Raw genomic sequence first — 19,679 nt, forward strand, 5'->3', positions numbered from 1 at the left:
ATTATCGTGACCCTGCTTAAATTTAATCATGCGCCGGTTAGTATATTTATTTCTACTTGTTCGATTTTGCTGTTTCATATTTTCTAATTATTCGATAATACGACATTTGAAAACAATGATATAAATTAGTCAATACATATGTGAATTTTATATGAATAAAAATATTAAAATGTTCATCATGTAAACGTAAACATGTATGGAATAGTACAAAACACATTAATAGGTACAATTCTATATATAATATTCGAGTATACATACTGTTTACATGCTATTTATGTATATATATATATGTCAAGCAGTATATATATATCGTTACCTAATTTATATATATATGTATGTATGTGTTATACACACGTGTGCACACGTGTACTAACGCCCTCATAAATGACGGCGGTGTCTTAAATATTCAACATTGTGAGTACATGTGATAGAAAATTTGGAATTATTTTTCAAGAGATCAAAAGGTTTTGATGATTATTCTCATTATCACAACTTCAAACAGTTCATTCAAGAGTATGTATATACTAATATTTTTTTGGACTAAAGGTTGGAAATATATACTATTTTTAATAAATATCCAACTATATTAACAATATTTTAATTATTATATAGTATTAGATTACTGCATAACATTCGATAAAAAAATATATACATATAAGTATATGTATATGTATGTAGACTTTACGTTAAACCTTTTTAGGTTAATCTAGATACATTATAATATATATGTAAATAAGGTATATATACATATAAAATGTCTTTCAACTTTTTTTAAATGTGGAATTATTTGTATTTGTCAATATTTCTGAATTAAATTTTATAAATAATGTTTTTGTTTTTCAGATTATCACTGAATATATATATAAATTTTTTCATTTGAGAGGTTGAATATTAAAGAACACATTGTATTACAATGAGTCTAAGACACTTTGTACTGCTGGGTTCAACAGTGGGTGCTTCTTGTGCAATAGCCTTACCAAATACTTACTTTTTAGAAAAATATAGACAAATCAGAGCTAAGTATCGGTAAGTAATTGCAGATATTAAGTTTTTGAAATGCTATATAACATTTATTTACAATAACATATTTTAAAAATAGCATAGATCAAACAGAAATTACAGTGTCGGAAAAGTGTCAAAAAAGATTTCAAGAAGTTCTGGATGATCTAAAACTTTCAGAGGAACTGAAAGAGCGTATAAAACTCTTTCATGTTTATGGTAACAATGTATTTTCTGCTGGTACTCTTCATAAACATCATGGTCTTGTAATTGGAATTCCAATGAATTTTGAATACGAAAATATAGATTCAATAGATAAAGACATGAGGTTTTTAGAAAATAAATTTGTTGATTGGAACTCAAAAATTGCAAAAGATTTCTTAAAGTCACTAATATTCTCAGAAAATGCTCAAAAATTTTCAATTGCTCGAGAAATATTAATGACAAAACAATCAGATCAACGGCTGTGCCTACTTCAGCTTTTCATGCACATTACAATAGTATATGGATTATATGATATGATAGTTTGTCGACCTTCAAAATTGAGTCCAAGAAAAAACCTAATTCGTTATGTGTTTGGTTCTATTTTTTTTATTGTTGGGATTGCGGTTTGGATTGCAATAAGAGATTTATCAGTTTATGAATCTGAAATTAAAGTTGATGAATTGTTGTCTAAACTTGGTCCCAAGTATATTCAAGGTGGTAATGAATTTTATAATAAATTATTAAATAGAAATATTGCCTTGAGAAGTCTTTTAGGGGATGATGGCAAGAAATTATTTACAGTAAATGGAAATGACAATTATTTAATAAGGCACAGAGGTGTACCACTTTTCTATAGGAAAAGTTATTTTGATTCAAAACTACAAAATATTGAACAATTAATATAAGAAGGTTGTCCATCAACTATAATTATCATATTGTACCATTACACGAACATTTTGTATAAATACAGTTCAAACTGTAAGTAGTAAAAGTTGTTAGTAATATTTCATCAATAAAGATTTTATTCATTAACATATAATAATTACATAATTTCTGTACATATTAACCCTAGGTTATTTTTGATGGTTACAAACAAAATTTTCTTATAAAATATGAGCCAGTTTTGATATCTTGTACATTTTATAATATAAAGAAGTTCAAGAAAAAGCATATTCATCAACTGCAGGCAGCTCTTGTAACAGTAAATGTTTATTTTATAATAAATTTATAAATACTTATAAAAGTTAATAAGAGCATACCATGTCTATAGATGAACAGTTCATATTTGTCCTTTTATAGTAGAAGATATACTAAAAAGCAAAACCATTATTCTTTATCTATAGTATAACACATAATTATCATGTATCTATTAGTAAATTGTGTAAAACTTTTTACATTGTGTATGTCCTACATATTTCAGAGATAAGTTACTTACAGTCTAATATACAAAAGTACTTACACATTGTTAAATTATATACATTATTTGCACTATGTAAGACCCAGAGAACCAAGCTGAAACGATAAATTATTTTGATTTAAGGCATCTTAAAAGTGTGTAATATATGATTCCTGAGTTTCTTTACCAGTGTCATCTTATCTTCTTCTTTTTTAAGTATTTTCGCTGTCTGTTCTTGATCAAATTTAACAACTGCAGCAATTACTCTAGCAAGTACCATTGTTTCTCTTCCCATCATGTATTCGAACAAAATATTTCTAAGATACTCGATTTCTGTTGAATCTTCTAACGTATCATGTCTTAATTTTACTAATTTTCTAAGTTCAGCTAATTCTCGCCTTTGAGTTGTTAATGTTTGTTGAAGAGTATGGAAGGAACCAGTATTTGATTGTACTGCTGCCATTGCAACTCGTGAAGTGCTCTCTAGTTCCTAAAGAAATTTATACTCCCGATTAATTATGATTTTCTATTCAGATACATTACCTTGGCTATGCATGCAATAAGAAATAATACAAATAGAAAGCAAAACAACATTAAATTGAATGAAATAAAATGAAATAAAATGAAATTTTTACCTTTGAAGCTAAACCAGTTTGTGCATCAGGCTGAAAGAAATGTAAATGCAAATAAAATTAAAAAAATATAAAAAAGAAATAAAATATTCAATTACTAGATAAAAAAATGTGTAAATAATAATACAAAAACATGAAATAAAATATAAATAAAAATATAAATGTATCAAAAGATTAAATAGAGCAACTTTATATTAACTAACCCTCCTCTCGTTTCGCCATTCTTTTGTTAATTCATTAATTTCTTCTTCATGTTTTGCTTCCAACCTATCAGTTTTCTGTTGTACAATTGCCTTCCATTTCTTTTCAATTTCTCTAGTTTCATCAGTGTGTTCTTTCTGTATTAATGTAATCTTCTCCATTAGTTGATTTATGTCCTTTGATTTTTGGGACATCAGATCTTTATTTTCTAAAATTAGGGCCTCAATTTGTTCAGATTTCGTAGTTAATTCCACTTGAAAATCTTTTAATTGCTCTTTATATTGTTGGATTAAATTTGATTCATAATTTTGTTGGCGATCTAAATAAAACAACGTACAACAATGTATATGTTATAATACTTATTTGCTTAAATGAGTTTACAAAAAAAAACGAAATACAATATATTTGTTTACCAAATCGCTTTTCCAATGCAGCGTGTAACTCTTCTTCTTTATCGTGTAATTGAGCCTGAAATTCTTTAACTAATTGTTTTAATCTCATGGTCTGTTCTTCTTCATTTGTTTTCAATTCTTCTCGCAGTTTATCTGTTTCGTTCTTTAGTTCATTATTCATAACTTGCATTTGTGATTCTTTTGCTTGGAACGTTATTAGTGCTTCATCTAACTGTGCTTCTAACTTCTTATTTTCTTCTTGTAATTTGCTACTTTTGTCAATAATAGATTCATCCACAACCTTAAAACTATGAGCATTTTGTACATCTTTTTCTAATGCAGAATTTGATTCTTTACAAATTTTTATTTCTGCTTGTAGTTCCGTAATTTTTTGTTTTAAACGTTCAATCGTACTTTTTGATAGTTCCAATTCTGTTGCTACTTCTTCTTCTGTTGTTGAAGATTTTAATCTTTCAATTTCGCTTAACAAATCCGTGTTTTTAATGTCTAGCAACTTCAATTCTGCTACTTTTTCATCTACTATAAACTTTAATTCATTTACTTCTGTTATATATTTTTCTTTATCTACATTCAAGTTTTTTATTTCAGACAGCAATTCCAAATTCGTAACATTTAATCCATCCAGTTCATTTCTCAAGTCTACATTTCTAGACTCTATTTGCTGCAAACTAGAAATCTTAGATTCTAAATTATTTACATAAGATTGAAGTTTCATCTTCACAGAGTTTACATTTTCCAATTCTATTATCTTATCTTTTAAACACAACCGTTCATTAATTAATTCGTTATTTTTTAACTGAACTTCTTCCAAACTACTTATTTGCTCACGTAAACAATCTAATTGGAATTTTAATTTACCATTTTCTTCTTCAACAGATGCTAGTAGTGCAAGCTTTTCATTGAACGATTCTAGGCTTATTAACAATTCTTTATTTTTTTCTGCTAAATTATTGTTATCACTTAAAGTAAAATTTAACCTAGATATTTCATTATGTAATTTCTTATTTTCCACAGTAAAACGTTCCTTGGTTTCTTCAATTTCTTTTTTGTGCCAAGATAGTTCTTCAATTTTAGTCTGCAGTTCTGTATTTAATGCTGTTATTTGCATTTTCATGTTTTCTATCTCTTTATTTTGTCCACTTAAATTATTTTTATTCAATTCAATTTCTTTATGTAATTGTGCACATTCATCCACTAATTGTTGATTGTGTTCTTTATAATCTGAAATTTTTTTCTTCATCTTCTCATTAAATTCATTTAATTCTTGAATATGTTTTTGAAATTCATTTTGTTTATCTTTTAAGTTTTTATTTTCTAAGTTAACTTCACTTTGAATTATTCTCAACTGTTCTAATTCTAAGGCTATTGTTGAGTTATTATTTTTCAATTCTATAATTTGACCGTTTTCAGATTTTAATTCATTCCTTATTTTCTCTAACGTTCGTAACTGGTCAAGTAATTCGGTATTTTTAGTCCTCAATTCGTTAATTTCATCATTTAAATGCTGTACTGTTTCATCCTGTTGCTTCTTAATGATTTTTAACTTCTTTAGTTGAGCTGTTTTTCCTTGTACCATATTTTGTAATGTTATATTTGAATCTGTAAGATCAGTAATTTGTTTCTTTTGTTCTTCTATTAACTTTATATTATGTTCACTCTCAATTTTTAAATTTTGTATAGAAGTTACTTTAGTGCTTAATGCTTCACTAAAAGTGTTTATTTCCTCATCTTTTTCGGCTAAAGTATTTTTCAAAAATTGTATTATTGCCTGTAATGATTTTGTTTCTTTGTTTAACTCGTTACATTTAGAATTTTTCAATTTCAATGTTGCAATGGTTTCTGTTGCTTCCATATAACATTGTTTCAACTCTTCGAATTCTCTTGCAGTGTTGTTTGCTTCTTCAAGTTGTATTTTTAAATCTGCAACTTCATTAGAAAGTAATTGATTTGTGGTCTTAACATTATTGAATTCTTCTTTTAAAGATTTATATTCAATTTTCAGTGACTTTAATTCCTTAGACAAGTTTCGTAAATCGTGTAATTTAAAATTAAGGTTATCAATTTCAGCTATGAGTTTACAATTTTTTAAGTCGAGTTCATTCTGCTGTTCAAGCTTTAATGACATTTCCTTAAGTTGTTCCTTATATTTTTCCAAATCTGCTTCCAAATTACATTTAAGACATAAAATGTCCCTTAATTCCGTTTGCAATGTATCATGATTTTGTTTGAGTTCTTCTAATTCCTTGATTTCAATTTGTACATATCGTGCTTCATCATTCCGAATACCATTTTGTTCTAGGTACGTGGTAAGTATATTTTTCAGAACAGCAATTTCATTATTAAAGTGAAAGAAACGTTCTCTTACATTATTTTTTATATACATGCCGTCTTCTTTTAATGCTTGAAAAGCATTTTTATAGTTTAAAATGTTCTTCATCAAAATATTCTTTTCCTTACGAAGTAATTCAGTATTTGAACTATGTGCTTGAAGTTTAGTTCTAAGATCAGAGATACTAGATTTACAAGATTTAAGTTCACTGTATACTCCAAGTAATTCAGTGTTTTTATTTTCTAACTCGTCATTTAATCGATTTACCTCTGAATTATCCTGCACTTTTTCTTTAAGAGCTTTTATTTCTTGATCTTGAGCATATAATTTTTCTTTAGCCTTTTCCAATAATGTTGCATACTCATGAATTTTAATGTTATAATTTTCACACACTTTGTCTCTGTCGTTTAAGGCACCTCTCATATTTTCCAACTCCTTATCAAGACTCTGAATTGTCGCTTGCAATTTTTCAATCGTCGTTTGTGCCTCTTTCTTTTTTTCTTCTACAATAATTTTCTGTGCATCTTGTTCATTTTTTAATTCGTTATAATGAACTTTACAATTTGAAAGTTCTGTAAATAATTTATCTTTCTCATTTTTATATTCTCTGGTCTGTTTTTGTAACTCTTCTAGCTTCTGCTTTATTTCCTGTAATTCATCTTCTTTTCCATCTAATTTAGACCTTAAATCTTTAAGTACTTCATTGTCATCTGCTTTCAATGTTCTTTCTGGCATATTTTCTAATCTCTTTAGAAGTTCCTTATTACGATCTACTTCTTCATGATATTTTAATCCCATCTTTTCTTCTAGATCAATTAACTTTTGCTGCATTTCCTGCTGCATAAGTTTTAGTGCTTCCGATTTTCCTCTTGTAATATCTGATACAATTTCCTTCTTTTCTGGGTCTAAATTTTGAGAAGAATGTAGTAATTTTAATTTCTCTACCTCGGTTTTATATTTATTTATAGTTTCACTTAGACTGTCCTTCGATTCAGTCATGTGTTTCAAATCCAATCTGAGTTGTTTAATTTGTTCTTCTTTATCCTCCAATTCTCTATGAATGGAAAGTTTATTCTCAGCTAACGATAATGCAGATTCTTCTTCCCGTTTCTTCAAACTGTTCATTTGGTCTCTTAGATTTTTAATCTCTATGGATACATTACTTAATTCCTTCTCCTTTTCTGCATAAGTATTTTTCAGTATTTCATAATTAGAATCCAATGTATTTTTCTCTGTCAATACTTCGGTAAACTTCTCTTTATTCCGTTTTAAAGAATCTTTATACTTTAAAACAACATTTTCTAATTTCTTTAACTTATCTTTTAGTTGTGCATTTTCCACTGACAATGCGTTTTCATTCAAATTACTAGGTGATTCAATGCTTAAATCAATCAGATTATCTTTTAAATTTTCTTTCTGTTCGTTAACATCTGAAGCTGCACCTTCTATATTTGGTCCACTGGTCTGCAGAAGTTTTATCTGTAATAAGAATAATGTAAGGATCTAATGGTGATTACACTATACATAGTAACACAGAAGTCCTTAATGACTATTACCTTTGTGTTTAATGTATTTATTATGTGATCTTTCTCTTCAATATCATTTCTCAATGCTTCCTCCAAGTGAGCTTTCGCTTGCTGTTCCAACTGACATTGTTCCTTCAAATCAGTTATCCGTCTTAATGCCTTGTCCTGGCATTCAACTAAAACTGATTTAAATTTTTCTTTGTCTCTTTCTAATTCGCGATAGTGCGTTGCTAAATCAGTATACCTCCCTCGATATTTATGATACTTTGTTTGTATTTTTCGATAAGCCGAATATATTTGATCTTTTGTAACTTTATCTAATTGTGGACTTATATTCTCGTCTATTTCGCTAGCAGATTGATCTATATCAGACTACGAAGAAAATAAACACGAGCATTTAATTGCGTTTCAAATAATTTTATGTGTTTAATATCATTAAAGGTTTCTACCTGTAAGTGATACAAATTAGCAGAGCCTTCATAAATTGGAAAGAGGGATGATGAGTCGCTAGTAACACTGCTAATTGATGATCTTCTTGAAATACCCATAGAATTTGATGCAGGTGATATTAAATCCACATTTTGAAAGCCGTGCTTGCCAGGACTATTCTTTGGAGTTTCTGCAATTTGACATTTATTGTACTTTTTGAATCTTAATATACTACAACTGAAAATTCATGCTTTCAAAAATTATTTATCAAACATAAATTATATAAATTATATATGAGTCAAATATGTCAGAAACAATTTTTTCTTTCACTTCCTATACAATACAACTATAATCATATGCATGGAATTGAAACCAGTTGTAGTTATCCTTATCTACGAATATTTTTATCAGGAAGAAATTGTTGCATAAAATAGAACTCACCGTCTCCTTCTTCAGTCAAACTGAAATTGTCATTTGAAATGGACAATTCTTGAATTGAACTATTGGATAGGGAAGGAGATACGACAGCCTGAATAAGAGAACAATTTTGTTAATAAACAGTTCATGTTAAATAGTGTGAAAATTAAAATGATGCCAGCTGTGCATGTCTACAGAAACAACTTAAAGAATTATAAGTAATCCTTGAAATCAAAGTAAAAATCATACATTAGTTTGAGTTCAAATAACAATAATATGTATATAACGACACAAAAATAAAATTTCAGTATGCGATACAATTGTTTAATTTTGAATGAAATGTCAAACCTGAGCCAATTGCTGCATGCTCGCTTGCAGCCTGGCGGGTGATTGTTTCATTTCCTCCGCAAGCTTATCCTTAAACTTTTTAAACATTTTTGCGAAATATTACGATTCTGTGTCTCTTCAATTAAATTATTGGATCTTTCATAAATGTGTTTACGTGGAATTAGGTTGGAATCCAAGGCACTAAATGTCTAGGTTCAAAGGTGGCCAGAAACATTATTCTACGATGTTCAAGAAGGCATTGTCAAAAATTGTGCAGATCATCGATAATCATACGTAATACTTTAATTTTATGAGAAGAACACGATTCTAATGTAATATTAAAAATTTGCCGTGAAACCACATACATATATGCGTAGGTACAATTATTGCCATTGACATCGTTGTCAGTAGATCGTTTTCACGCATGATTTTACTGAACTGTCAGATATACATTTGTTTTTAAAAACCTCTATTGTACTTAATCTGCTAATTATTGTATGTTCCTTATTATAATTGTATACAATTTTACTTTCTGTAAATATATTTTTTTAATTAAATACTTGATTATGAGAAAATGACATATTACATTAAGTAATCGTACGTAACATTCAGTCGGTATAAGTGCAAGTATATTGTCTATAGGGTGGCTAGAATATTTTACTTTGTTCAAACGTACGTTATAATAATTTAACAGCAAAGTTAAATTTTTTCTATAATTTCATTTCTATAATATATTTATTCTACCTCAACGATATTCCATATTTTTCACTTGGAAAACGAAAAGAAAAGCAAATGAAAATTTTCTGGTCATTAAATATATATCTCGGATGTTTTGTAACTGATGGTATAACTTGAAAGGGATCGATTTTGTATGAATAACTTTTATAGAACAACTTTTTCTTATAAGAGCTTTATTTCAGAACAAATTAAGTTTGCAAATTTATTGAACGGTTGTACTTTATGTAATATCGTATGTGCTACTACGGCTGATTATTATTTACTATTTCTACTTAAAAGCATTGATTATGATACGTGAGGATACGATATTGTTTGTATCCTATTAATTTGAGTATGCCTCTATCTGTTTACATAAAATGATTGCGAAAAACTACTGTACTACTGGCAATATTCGTAAAATTCAACATAAGCAAAAATGATCAGTGTTGGAAAAAAATAAACTTTCAACATTGATTTAATCGGAAAGAAAACCCTATATGAAGAATCGTTTATTTTATGTATAGTTACTCTTTACTTTTGAATACAGAATTATCATCAGTTACGGAACACCTAGTATATAAGTATCATAAGCATGGTTTGCTATAGTTACAGATATAATCAAACACAACTTGGTATAGTTTAGTGTGCAGTTTTGTGTCGGCGCTTTCATTCTTTGATCTGCAAAGAATTCAACCTACTGATTTTTAAAAAATAACGTTTATTTTCAATGGTTTAATTTAAAAAGAAGATTCCTATATTTTCAAGAAAATGGTACAGTACTATTAAGCATTAAAATTAATGTATAACGATTAATAACCTTACTCCTCGATATTGTAGACACTGAGTTTTTTAAAATTTCAATAATTTCTGTGATATAATTTAAAATTTAAACAATCCGATTGATTTATAATTAGTTACTGCTTTTTATATCATGGTTTTGTGTTATAATTGTTTGCTTATTGTATCTGACAGATAATTTGTAAGAAAAATTAATAAATTTCTGCTTCTGAATGTTTTCTAAGTGAAACAAGTTTCGAACTACATAAAGTATATAATTTAAAATGTTGTAACTTTTATTTTTATTTTACGATATGTTATAGGCTTCAAATGATGGTATACCACCACCTGCTGCGGTACCTGGATTTCCACCAGCAACTCCAAATATTGCTTCTAGTTTTGTACAACCCATTATGCCTACTGCACCTTTTATACCTCCTCCAAGTCTACCGCCTGGCCCACCAGGCATAATGCCACCACAATTCTCCATACCTCCTCCTGGTTTTAGTTTTCCAATTACTGCTGCTCCTCCACCCGATGCTGGAGTTATAGGTCAATACTTTTATTTAAAAAACATCCATTCATTTTTGAAAGTTTATTTCATTTACATGTTTCTTATATTTTAGCTGCACCTCCTCAAATAACAGCACCAGGTATTCCTCCGCCAGCACCTATAACAAGTGATGGTACATCCAATGTTCAATCATCAACAGCTGACAAGAAGACTGATTGGACTGAGCACAAAGCTCCAGATGGCAGAACGTATTATTATAATAGTGTTACAAAGCAATCATTATGGGAAAAACCCGATGAGCTAAAAACACCTAGTGAATTGCTTTTATCGCAGTGCCCTTGGAAGGAATACAAATCAGAGAATGGGAAAGTATATTATCATAATGTAACAACTAAGGAATCAAGGTGGACCATACCCACAGAATTGGAAGAACTGAAAACAAGAATTACGGCTGAAGAAGCTGCAGCAGCTGCAGCAGCAGCTGTTGCAAGTGCTACAAACACGTTAGTAATAATTAAATGTTACAAGCTACCAGAATATAAAGAGTTAAGTACAATGTTTAAATGTAACTATCAATGTTCCCTGATCTTTCAGTATAGTTCCTGTAGCCATGCAGCATTTGTCTCCAAATGTTCCAATTACAAATGCATCTCAAACTAGTACACCAGAACCAGGGGGCAAATCTGCAATTGAGCAAGCTATGGCTGCAACACTTGCAGCGATAAACATTCCTACTCCACCCACAAAACCAGATGACGATAGCAATTCTGCTAAAGGATCAGCAAATGATAGCCGTACAAGTACACCCGAACCAAAAATGCAATTTAAAGATAAAAAAGAGGCTATTGAGGCGTTTAAAGAATTATTAAGAGAAAGGGATGTACCATCTAATGCTACATGGGAACAGGCAGTGAAATTAATTCAAAGTGATCTCAGATATCCACAAATGAAGAAATTAAATGAACGTAAACAAGCGTTTAATGCGTATAAAACACAAAAGCTTAAAGAGGAGCGTGAACAGGAAAGACTGAGGTAAGTAATAGATAAACTTGTGGAATGATCACCATTTATGCAAAGGAGAAAATAATACGTTGTGTTAAACAGATTGAAAAAAGCTAAGGAAGACTTGGAGCAATTTTTGTTAGAAAATGATAGAATGACTAGTATCACGAAATACTACAAATGCGAAGAAATGTTTGGTACCTTAGAAGTGTGGAGAGCTGTAGGTGATTCAGATCGCCGGGACATTTACGAAGATGTTATTTTTAATTTGGCCAAACGTGAAAAAGAGGAAGCAAAGCAACTGAAAAAAAGAAATACGAAGAGATTAGCTCAAGTTTTGGATACTATGACTGACGTTACATATAGAACTACTTGGCAAGAAGCACAGGCTCTGCTTTTGCAACATGCAGCTTTTGCAGAAGATGCAGATTTATTGGAAATGGACAAAGAAGACGCTTTACTCGTCTTTGAAAATCATATACGTCAGCTAGAAAAAGACGAAGAAGAAGAGAAAGAACACGAGAAAAAACGTAGAAAACGACAAGAAAGGAAAAATAGGGATGCGTTCATAGTAAGTTCTGCACGTTTATTATGGATTTTATTAAATCTACTAAATCTTTTCCAGCCACCATATATAATGATTTTTCTATAAATTTTCAGAGTTTACTCGATGAACTGCACGAGCAAGGAAAATTAACATCAATGTCGCTATGGGTAGAACTTTATCCAATGTTATCTGCTGATTTAAGATTTTCTGCTATGCTCGGACAATCTGGATCAACGCCTTTAGATCTTTTTAAATTTTACGTAGAGGATCTGAAATCCAGATTCCATGATGAGAAAAAAATTATAAGAGAAATCTTGAAAGACAAAAACTTTGAAGTACAAGTCAACACTACCTTTGAAGAGTTTGCTACTGTTGTATGTGAAGACAGAAAGTCTGCGACGTTGGATGCAGGCAATGTAAAACTGACGTACAATTTATTACTTGAAAAAGCTGAAGCGAGGGAGAAAGAACGTGTAAAGGAAGAAACTAGAAAGTTCAAAAAATTGGAAACAGGTTTCAAGAATTTACTGAAGACTCTTAATGTTGACTATCAAATGACGTGGGAAGATGTACGAAGTAAAATTGAAGAGGAACCTGACTTTAAAGCAATCACATTAGAAAGTGAAAGAGCTAGAATCTTTAAAGAATACCAGCATGAACTTGAGGAAAGTTGTAGTCATCACCATATAAGAAGTAAAAAGAAAAAGACGAAGAAAGTGAAGCGGAAATCACGGTCGCGATCACACAGTGTAAGTGTATCATATAATTTTAAAATAAAACTATGTTTAACCAATAATTATATATTGTTAGGAGTCTGAAGGTAGTGAAAAAGGTTTAAAGAAAAAAAGGCATAAATCACGTTCACCAAGTATTCCTAGTAAATCGGACAGTTCTGAATCTGATACTAGAAAGTCGAAAAGAAAGAAGAACAAAAAGAAAAGAGGACGCAGTCATTCTGTAAGTGCGATTGCGTTGATTATATTTTTAAACAATTTTTTTTTGCAAATAATTTATCTGCAACAGATGTATTAATTTAAGTACGTAATATTTTCGTGTAGCGATCACATTCAAGGCTTCCATCTTCCGAAGAATCACCAGAAAGGAAACGGAAAGAAGAAAAGCATAGAAGACCTTCCGCTCATAGCGAAGGCTCTGTTACAGAGAATGCGGAACATCATGAACTCTCCGAGGATGAGTTAGAGAAACAAAGAGCGCAATTATTGCGCGAGCTACAGATGCAACAAGAAGACAATTAAAAACAATTCGTTTCCTAATGATACTTTGTGTAACTTTAGATTATTGCAATATTAAATTAAACTTAATTTGTATAAACTGAATTTTTCTTGATTTCACTAATATATTGAAATAGTTACTTTAAATTTCGATTCTAGTCAAGGAAAAATTGAAGGCTCCTAGATGATTTTACAATATGATAAATCATAAACCTGCTAACTATTCTTATGTAATATACCTGAAGTTTGCGTCTGAAATATACTCTTTTTCTAAAAATAACATCATCGACTTACGATGTTTCAGGATGTTTTTGAAATCCTTTTTTTTTTGTATGTGAGTTTTCAAAGTTCTAGAATACTTTAAATTTTATACATGTATATACAACAATTTGATAACAGATAATTATCAACTATTTTTATACAGTCCTGTGTATCTTTGTTTAATGCTGAAGTACGCTTGTTATACAATAAACATATCTGTTTTGAAACCAGAAATCATGAACCAGTATTATAGAAATATATGTTTGTATAATTATTTCTTACACCTCAAGATAATTCGTTAAGTGTTATGACATAATTATGAATGAATAACTCGCGAAAATCAAATAAAAAAAATAGATCTAATTTGCATACTTTGAAAATCAAATTCGAAATATTTTTGTTCCACGTTTTAATTACTTCAATAAATTTATTTTAGATTTTATTGTAGCATTCGAAATAGTATTTAATTTCTATTCTTTCTGGTATTGATCATAAAACATAACATCTCAAACATGTTTAGTGTTATTCTTCTCCCTTTTTTTCTGATCAGTAAACGCCCTACTTTTTGGTTCCTCATTACGGCCCTGTTTCATAGTCGAATTGATGGAAGGTGGGGATCATGTGGGGGGAGGTTTGGCTCACTATTTGTTCCATGGTAGCCGCGATCGTCGTAGTTTCAACTTCAACAATTCGGTACCTCGATCGGTCTTTACGGTGATTATTGTGAGCTAAACACCTTGTTAGCTCTGCAAAGCTTTGACAACGAAGGAAAGAGGTGTTCATGTAAAAATTTACGAAGGACAGTGAAAAAAAAAACAGAAAAACAATGTTGAGCCTTTGCCGTCAAGCGTTAATAGCTAACACTCAAAAGTGAGTATTAAAAACATGAAACCGTTAGCGAAGTACGATGTATTAGTAAAAGGAAGTTTCACTAGTTTGTGTTCTGTTCCACTACCGGACGTACCGAGTCCTAGTAGCGTATATTGATTATTTTCGCGCATTGACACAAGCACTGTATAACAACCGTCCGAGCATAAAACAAGGGGCGCGCATGTATGTAGACATCAGCTTATTGGTGTGTTATTGGTCCTCCCGGTTCTTTTTCCTCGTCTTATTTCCTTTGCCCTTACATTGTTCTTCCTTGTCTAGGCAAAGGATAGAATAGCTACTTTGCTGGTCGCACGGAATTTTCCACTGTACAACGGGTATGAAAGGTGTTGTTTGACAGTTCCGTCCATCAGTCATTTTGGCGACGTAACGCTTTTTTTTCCTAACATACCCTTTCACTTACTCTCCAAGTAGTTTATTGTGCCATGTTCCGCACGGCATAGACATTTCTTTAAAAAGAAATATCTTTGATGTATGTTTTGTCAGGTGTGCGATAGATACAGTGGTTGCCCTATTTATAATATTATTAGATTGCGGATGTTTATGTTACAGCAGCTTTTATAGTCGCAATTTACGGACACTGAAGTCACACAGAAATTTCTTCATTCTAGTAAGGATTTTACGAGATTGCAAATAAAACGAAAACCTTCTTAAATAACATTAAATTATTTTCTATACTAGGTTTCAGACAATCTTGCATGGTTTAAATTGATAAAATCCGTAGTCGAAATATTGCTTATTGCAGGTGTGCAAATGGGTTTGCTGAGATGCACAAATCTGCAGCTTCTAGATTGTTTATTTTACCGGCAGTATATTATGTCACTCGTGTTTATATACGTAGGCCGTTGCAACGGATTCTGTTTCGATGAAACAATACGTTTCTAGTAAGAGTTTATATATTTTTGTGTAAAGCACAAGTTTCATATTGAACAATAAATACATTTATGAAATAGATAGAAGATTTACAAACTTCAATTAACAAGTTACATATGTGTGCCACTAACGTCTGCAGTCTCAAATCAATTAGCTGCATTGCGAAGTATACCCTTCGTCATTTAAGTTTATTCGTGAATTATGTACTTTGTTTGTAGACCGAGATGTATGTAATTGTTTGTCGGAATTTTTTTCTGTCACTGTAAAAAACATGTTCGCGTAACATATACTACATAAAACTGGAGAAGAAAATTTACGTTAAAGTAATACACAGAAATATGTTTTCACATCTTGACAAATGTGTTTTTTCATTAATTTTTTTGGACACCTTGTATATTCATACCAGTCGGCTTAGTGTTTACTTGTTATAAAGTTATATGTAAGCGTATTTCATATCACATCCCACGTTGGAAGCTTTATTTTAAATTGATACTTTTATTTGCGTACACATGCGTGTCCTTGAAACGTGATATTTCTGAATAACTATTACAATCTACACGCGTCACGAAGTATCATGCCGTGCCTTATGTATTTTACCGTCTATCCGAAAATATGTAAATTACACAGCGGAATTTTTTGCGGGATGGTCCCGAAATTAGTTAATCGATATACGATATTTTTTCCGTCACAATTGCTAAGCGTGAAACATCTTCCAGTTTTTGTTTTTATCGATCAACGATAAAAACTAGAATGGTACACGATTTATAGTTAATGAAAAAACAAATGATTACCATAGAGAATGTGTTTTCTTGCCTTGACCTCGGTCATCGTTCTATAATTGAACCAAGCGTATCCGTTCACTTCGATTCCGTTAATATTACGGGTTCATCTGTGACGAATCAGTGTCATCATTTATTTAATTCAATTATCAAGCGTTCTCGTTATCGAATTGTATTTTGTGTAATTAGTAACATAGCGATAACTGCAATTATACGGGTCACTGAAATTCCGTTACATAATAGTATGACCATGGTCTTGGTTTGACATATGCAAGCAAGTTTAAAATAACGTCTTTCTCCCCTCAAAATAAGTATTCATTTTCGTTTATGTAACAGCGCGTCGCATTTTTTTTTTTTTGTGAGAATTTGACTAAGATAAATGTACATACTAATTTCAATACATTATTGTAAATATTTAAAAAAATATATAATTGTATAATTTTCTGTAAATTAAATATTAAATAATTTTATTTATTACAATAAACTGTACTTTGTTGTATTTATTGTTTCTTTTATATTAATTGTATTACGAATGTTACACTTGTGTAAAAAATTAAGTATGGAAATGAAATTTTGAATTCCTGAAATCTGAAGATGCAGATAACATTATAGATTTAACTCTGTCTCCCAAGTACACAGACAAATATTTAGAGATGATTTCAAGACGGGTATGAAGAGCTAATATTTGTTCATGCTTCTGATCTCATTATCTGTAGCACTAGCAAATACAAATTGTCACCTCACCATTGAGTCAAATGTACTTACAAATATTTCAATAAAACTAGTATTTGAGAAGAAGTATTGAATATATACAAATTTGATGTTTTATTTATGTATTTAATATTTCTTTGTTTTAATAGAGTTAGTACAAGGTGTCTGGGAACAATTGTACCAGTATCCAATCCCCCTGAATTCTCATTGGAAAATGAACCTATTCTTAGTTACACGAAGGGTAGCCCTGAGAGGGCTGAATTGGAAAAGGTCTTGGACAAAATGGCTAACGAATGCGAAGAAATACCATTAGTCATTGGAAATGAAGAAATTAAAACTGATTTATGTAGATACCAAGTTATGGTAAGTTACAGAGAAACAATACTAGAGACCAAGCACTAATGTAACAATTGAGTACATGTCTATAATAATTAACTATCTGGTTTTCAGCCACATAATCACAAAGCGAAAATAGCTAAATATTATTGGGCAACACAAGATCTAGTCAAGAAGGCAATAGACGTTGCTGTGAAAGCACAACGTGAATGGGAAAAGTGCCCAATCGAGAAACGTTTAGAGATTTGGTTGAGGGCAGCTGATCTCATGGCAAAGAAATACAGACAACAATTGAATGCTGCCACTATGCTTGGCCAGAGTAAAACAGTTATTCAAGCAGAGATTGATAGTGCGGCGGAATTAATTGATTTCTTTAAAATGCATGCATACTTTGCTAAAGATTCTCTTAAGTACAAACCAATTTCCCCGAATTGTAAGGAAACTTTGAATTCGATGAGGTACCGTGGAATGGACGGTTTTATTGCAGCTGTATCACCGTTCAACTTCACTGCCATTGGTGGTAATCTTAGCTACACACCTGCTCTAATGGTTAGCATTTTTTTTTTTAATTATTTCCCTTGTGTAGTTTCTGTCAGATAAATGAACTTAAGGCACTGTGAAACTAATGTGAATAAAATTTTATGCATTTTTCCAGGGAAATGCAGTTCTCTGGAAACCATCCGATACAGCTTTACTCTCTAATTGGTGGATATTCAAGATATGTAGAGAAGCTGGTGTACCACCCGGTGTAGTCAATTTTGTACCATGTGAAGGTCCTGTTTTTGGTGACACTATAACTGCCTCGCCCTATTTGTCTGGAATTAATTTCACTGGATCAGTGCCAACGTTTAATCGTTTATGGATGCAAGTCGGTCAGAATTTGGGAAAGTATAAAAATTATCCCAAATTAATAGGTGAATGTGGCGGGAAAAATTACCATTTTGTACACCCAAGCGCTGATTGGGAATCAGTCGTTAACGGGTCCATAAAGAGTGCTTTTGAATTCAATGGTCAAAAGTGTTCTGCTTGCAGTCGAATGTACGTGCCAGAATCTTTATGGCCTAAGGTACATTTTAATGTGTATTTTCATATTATAATTTTTCATAAGATAATAGGAAAGTTTTCTTCATTTTCAAGCATTTATTGACTTTTTCATTAAATTGTAGATAAAAGAAGAACTTTTATCTATTCGTGACAAACTGAAAATCGGTGATGTCAGAGATTTTACTATGTTCACCGGAGCCGTCATAGATGCTACTGCATTTAAGAGGATTTCAGGTTATATTGAACACGCGAAGAAGTCATCGAATTTAGAAATCATTGGCGGTGGAAAATACGACGATTCGTATGTTTCACTTATCTTTACATAATGCACGTGTTTGAACTTTAACTGAACGTGTTCGCTCTTGTAGGCGTGGCTATTTCATTGACCCCACAATAGTGGTGACCAAGAATCCAAAAGATAAGATTATGACGGAGGAAATATTTGGCCCCGTGCTGACAATCTACGTTTACAAAGACTCAGCTCTAGATGAAACGATGAAACTTGTAGAATCATCGACACCGTATGCTTTAACCGGCTCGATATTTGCACAAGACGAGTAAGCATTCCAATCTATATACCTTAAAATGTCCTATTATAACCTGTTTGATTGTATCTTATCGTTTTGCAGACATTGGGCGAGAAAGGCACTCGAAGAGTTCAAGTATACAGCTGGTAATTTTTATGTTAATGACAAATCGACGGGATCGGTTGTCGGCCAACAACCGTTTGGTGGTAGTCGAATGTCTGGTACAAACGACAAAGCTGGCGGTCCTCACTATGTTCTTCGCTGGGCATCGCCGCAGTCGATTAAAGAAACATTCGTTCCATTACGTGGACACGATTATCCGTACATGAAATCTTAGGTGTAAGTTAACAGAATGTGTGTTAACAGTAATGAATTGGATATGTACATACGTACTGTGCAGCAGTATCCTCTATCACAAGCTGAAAAAAATACTGTTCATAGATAATTAATACAATCGATGCATTATTCTATGCATTTTCTTTTACATGGATTCGCCGAATCCGTGTATAAGTGGCGCTATTTGCACTCGTGATGCAAGTGATTCGCGCTTTGTAGGAATATAAACTATAAAACAAAATGCTTGTACACTTGGTCACTGACGATGAACACAGTCGATTTACACAAACAGAGCATTCAATGATTGGTATTTATATGTACCAATTAATTCTTTTATTCGGTCAATGATCAAGTTACTTAGGTTGATGTCATAAGACAAACATTACCTGTGAACCACTTTCGAAGCTGCAACGCAAGCCCACCTTATTATTCGCTACCATTAGACGAGAATAATGTTATGTAACTTGCAGCATGTAGAGTC

General features: G+C 31.2%; 4 protein-coding genes across 4 annotated transcripts; 3 read left to right on the forward strand and 1 right to left on the reverse strand.

Moving 5' to 3' along the window:
* The first annotated feature begins 479 nt into the window (after window positions 1–479).
* On the forward strand, window positions 480–1,931 carry LOC107191900 (transmembrane protein 177). Its single transcript, XM_015581042.1, has 3 exons — window positions 480–513; window positions 844–1,026; window positions 1,100–1,931. The coding sequence occupies exons 2-3, from the start codon at window positions 914–916 to the stop codon at window positions 1,887–1,889; spliced, it is 903 nt and encodes a 300-aa protein (XP_015436528.1). The 5' UTR covers window positions 480–513; window positions 844–913; the 3' UTR covers window positions 1,890–1,931.
* A 541-nt stretch (window positions 1,932–2,472) lies between these two features.
* Window positions 2,473–9,049, reverse strand: LOC107191984 (golgin subfamily A member 4-like). The gene is made up of 9 exons (XM_015581141.1): window positions 8,676–9,049; window positions 8,352–8,439; window positions 7,931–8,100; window positions 7,512–7,853; window positions 3,627–7,434; window positions 3,216–3,532; window positions 3,016–3,045; window positions 2,568–2,870; window positions 2,473–2,496 (listed from the first exon to the last, which is right to left on the reverse strand). Exons 1-9 carry the CDS (start codon window positions 8,760–8,762, stop codon window positions 2,473–2,475), a joined length of 5,169 nt encoding a protein of 1,722 aa, XP_015436627.1. The 5' UTR covers window positions 8,763–9,049.
* Window positions 9,050–10,009: 960 nt separating this feature from the next.
* Window positions 10,010–13,467, forward strand: LOC107191986 (pre-mRNA-processing factor 40 homolog A). The gene is made up of 8 exons (XM_015581142.1): window positions 10,010–10,142; window positions 10,472–10,700; window positions 10,775–11,165; window positions 11,257–11,694; window positions 11,767–12,235; window positions 12,325–12,960; window positions 13,022–13,168; window positions 13,270–13,467. The coding sequence occupies exons 1-8, from the start codon at window positions 10,140–10,142 to the stop codon at window positions 13,465–13,467; spliced, it is 2,511 nt and encodes an 836-aa protein (XP_015436628.1). The 5' UTR covers window positions 10,010–10,139.
* A 966-nt stretch (window positions 13,468–14,433) lies between these two features.
* LOC107191987 (delta-1-pyrroline-5-carboxylate dehydrogenase, mitochondrial) lies at window positions 14,434–19,276 on the forward strand. Its single transcript, XM_015581143.1, has 7 exons — window positions 14,434–14,574; window positions 17,105–17,318; window positions 17,406–17,840; window positions 17,947–18,357; window positions 18,458–18,636; window positions 18,704–18,892; window positions 18,965–19,276. Exons 1-7 carry the CDS (start codon window positions 14,531–14,533, stop codon window positions 19,197–19,199), a joined length of 1,707 nt encoding a protein of 568 aa, XP_015436629.1. The 5' UTR covers window positions 14,434–14,530; the 3' UTR covers window positions 19,200–19,276.
* The last annotated feature ends 403 nt before the right edge of the window (window positions 19,277–19,679 follow it).

Source organism: Dufourea novaeangliae, unplaced genomic scaffold (assembly GCF_001272555.1).
Source record: "Dufourea novaeangliae isolate 0120121106 unplaced genomic scaffold, ASM127255v1 scaffold248, whole genome shotgun sequence".
Taxonomy (NCBI): Eukaryota; Metazoa; Arthropoda; class Insecta; order Hymenoptera; family Halictidae; genus Dufourea; species Dufourea novaeangliae.

Bases quoted from the DNA above. Each gene is read 5' to 3' on its own strand.
- LOC107191900 (XM_015581042.1), top strand. From the start codon at position 914: ATGAGTCTAAGACACTTTGTACTGCTGGGTTCAACAGTGGGTGCTTCT. The intron at 1,027-1,099 runs GTAAGTAATTGC...TTTTAAAAATAG, and splicing joins CAAATCAGAGCTAAGTATCG to CATAGATCAAACAGAAATTA.
- LOC107191987 (XM_015581143.1), top strand. From the start codon at position 14,531: ATGTTGAGCCTTTGCCGTCAAGCGTTAATAGCTAACACTCAAAA. The intron at 17,841-17,946 runs GTTAGCATTTTT...GCATTTTTCCAG, and splicing joins GCTACACACCTGCTCTAATG to GGAAATGCAGTTCTCTGGAA. The intron at 18,358-18,457 runs GTACATTTTAAT...ATTAAATTGTAG, and splicing joins CAGAATCTTTATGGCCTAAG to ATAAAAGAAGAACTTTTATC.
- LOC107191984 (XM_015581141.1), bottom strand. From the start codon at position 8,762: ATGTTTAAAAAGTTTAAGGATAAGCTTGCGGAGGAAATGAAACAATCA. The intron at 7,435-7,511 runs GTAATAGTCATT...TTCTTATTACAG, and splicing joins TAAATACATTAAACACAAAG to ATAAAACTTCTGCAGACCAG. The intron at 2,497-2,567 runs GTAAAGAAACTC...TTATCGTTTCAG, and splicing joins AAGAAGATAAGATGACACTG to CTTGGTTCTCTGGGTCTTAC.
- LOC107191986 (XM_015581142.1), top strand. The intron at 10,701-10,774 runs GTCAATACTTTT...CTTATATTTTAG, and splicing joins ACCCGATGCTGGAGTTATAG to CTGCACCTCCTCAAATAACA. The intron at 12,236-12,324 runs GTAAGTTCTGCA...ATAAATTTTCAG, and splicing joins AAAATAGGGATGCGTTCATA to AGTTTACTCGATGAACTGCA.